The sequence below is a fragment of the Gregarina niphandrodes genome (assembly GCF_000223845.1).
Source record: "Gregarina niphandrodes unplaced genomic scaffold scaffold00042, whole genome shotgun sequence".
NCBI lineage: Eukaryota > Apicomplexa > Conoidasida > Eugregarinorida > Gregarinidae > Gregarina > Gregarina niphandrodes.
Genome location: NW_011645810.1, coordinates 78,851 through 79,882, shown reverse-complemented (window position 1 = coordinate 79,882; position 1,032 = coordinate 78,851). Strand labels below are relative to the sequence as shown.

At 42.2% G+C, this 1,032-nt stretch overlaps 1 protein-coding gene across 1 annotated transcript; it reads left to right on the top strand.

Moving 5' to 3' along the window:
• Positions 1 to 331: 331 nt before the first annotated feature.
• On the top strand, positions 332 to 958 carry GNI_150610 (FMN-dependent NADH-azoreductase; the record flags this gene model as incomplete). The annotated part of the gene is made up of 1 exon (XM_011134458.1): positions 332 to 958. One exon carries the CDS (start codon positions 332 to 334, stop codon positions 956 to 958), a length of 627 nt encoding a protein of 208 aa, XP_011132760.1.
• Positions 959 to 1,032: the final 74 nt, after the last annotated feature.

Below are 1,032 nucleotides of genomic sequence, written 5' to 3'. Positions count from 1 at the left end.
GTCGTATACAGACACCTGTGTGTGTATACGACACAGTGTGTGTACAGATTCTAGTTACGATGTAGTTATGATCCAGGTACATATCATCATCAGATCACAAAGGGGGGAGTACTTTAAAATGAATCCTGGAATGCGTTTAACAAAGTCTGGTTTCCCATCGCATACGGTATGGGATCTGAAACATCTAAATAGAGACCTGTCAACTTTGCGGTAGATAATGTGTTAGACACATTCCGTCGTAAGACACGTGTGTGTCATTCGGTCGTGTGTGTGATTATTGTACGTGGCGCCAAGATCGATAGCAGTGATAGTATTTGTCATTTGTGAAAAAATGAGAGTGTTGGCTGTTACGGCTAGTGTAAGTGATTGTAGTCGAAGTAAAAGTTTATTGTTACGCTTCGTTGAAGGTTTAAGGACAGCAGAAAATTTGGAAGTGAAGATTCGCGATGTAGGAAAGACGCCACCACCGCATTTGACAGAGCTTCAGCTTAAGTTGTTTGCGGATTCTACTTTGCCTGATCCTGAAGGTGTGTGCTCGATAAGTAATGAGTTGATTGAAGAGTTACGATGGGCTGATGTAATATTAATTTCTACACCAATTTATAATTGGGCTATACCATCCACACTTAAATGTTGGATAGATCAAGTAGTTCGTCTTAATCATACTTTTATTACCACTCCAACCGGGATTGATGGACTATTACAAGAAGTACCAAAAGGCTGGGAGAACCGCAATTATAATACCAAAAAACGAGTCATACTCTTCGTCTCTAGCGGACTCACACCCGCAGAACACATCACACGATACCTCCGCTCCGTCCTCAAATTCATCGGCATCACACGAGTACAATCCGTCGACTGCGTACACCTAATGCAAGATAACATACCCGAAGAAGCCAAACAGCTTTGCGACGAAACACTCGTAACATTCCTCAAAAACCAACCCAAGGAAGACTGATACAGGAAGGAAGACTGATACAGGAAGGAAGACTGATACAGGAAGGAAGACTGATACAGGAAGGAAGACTGATA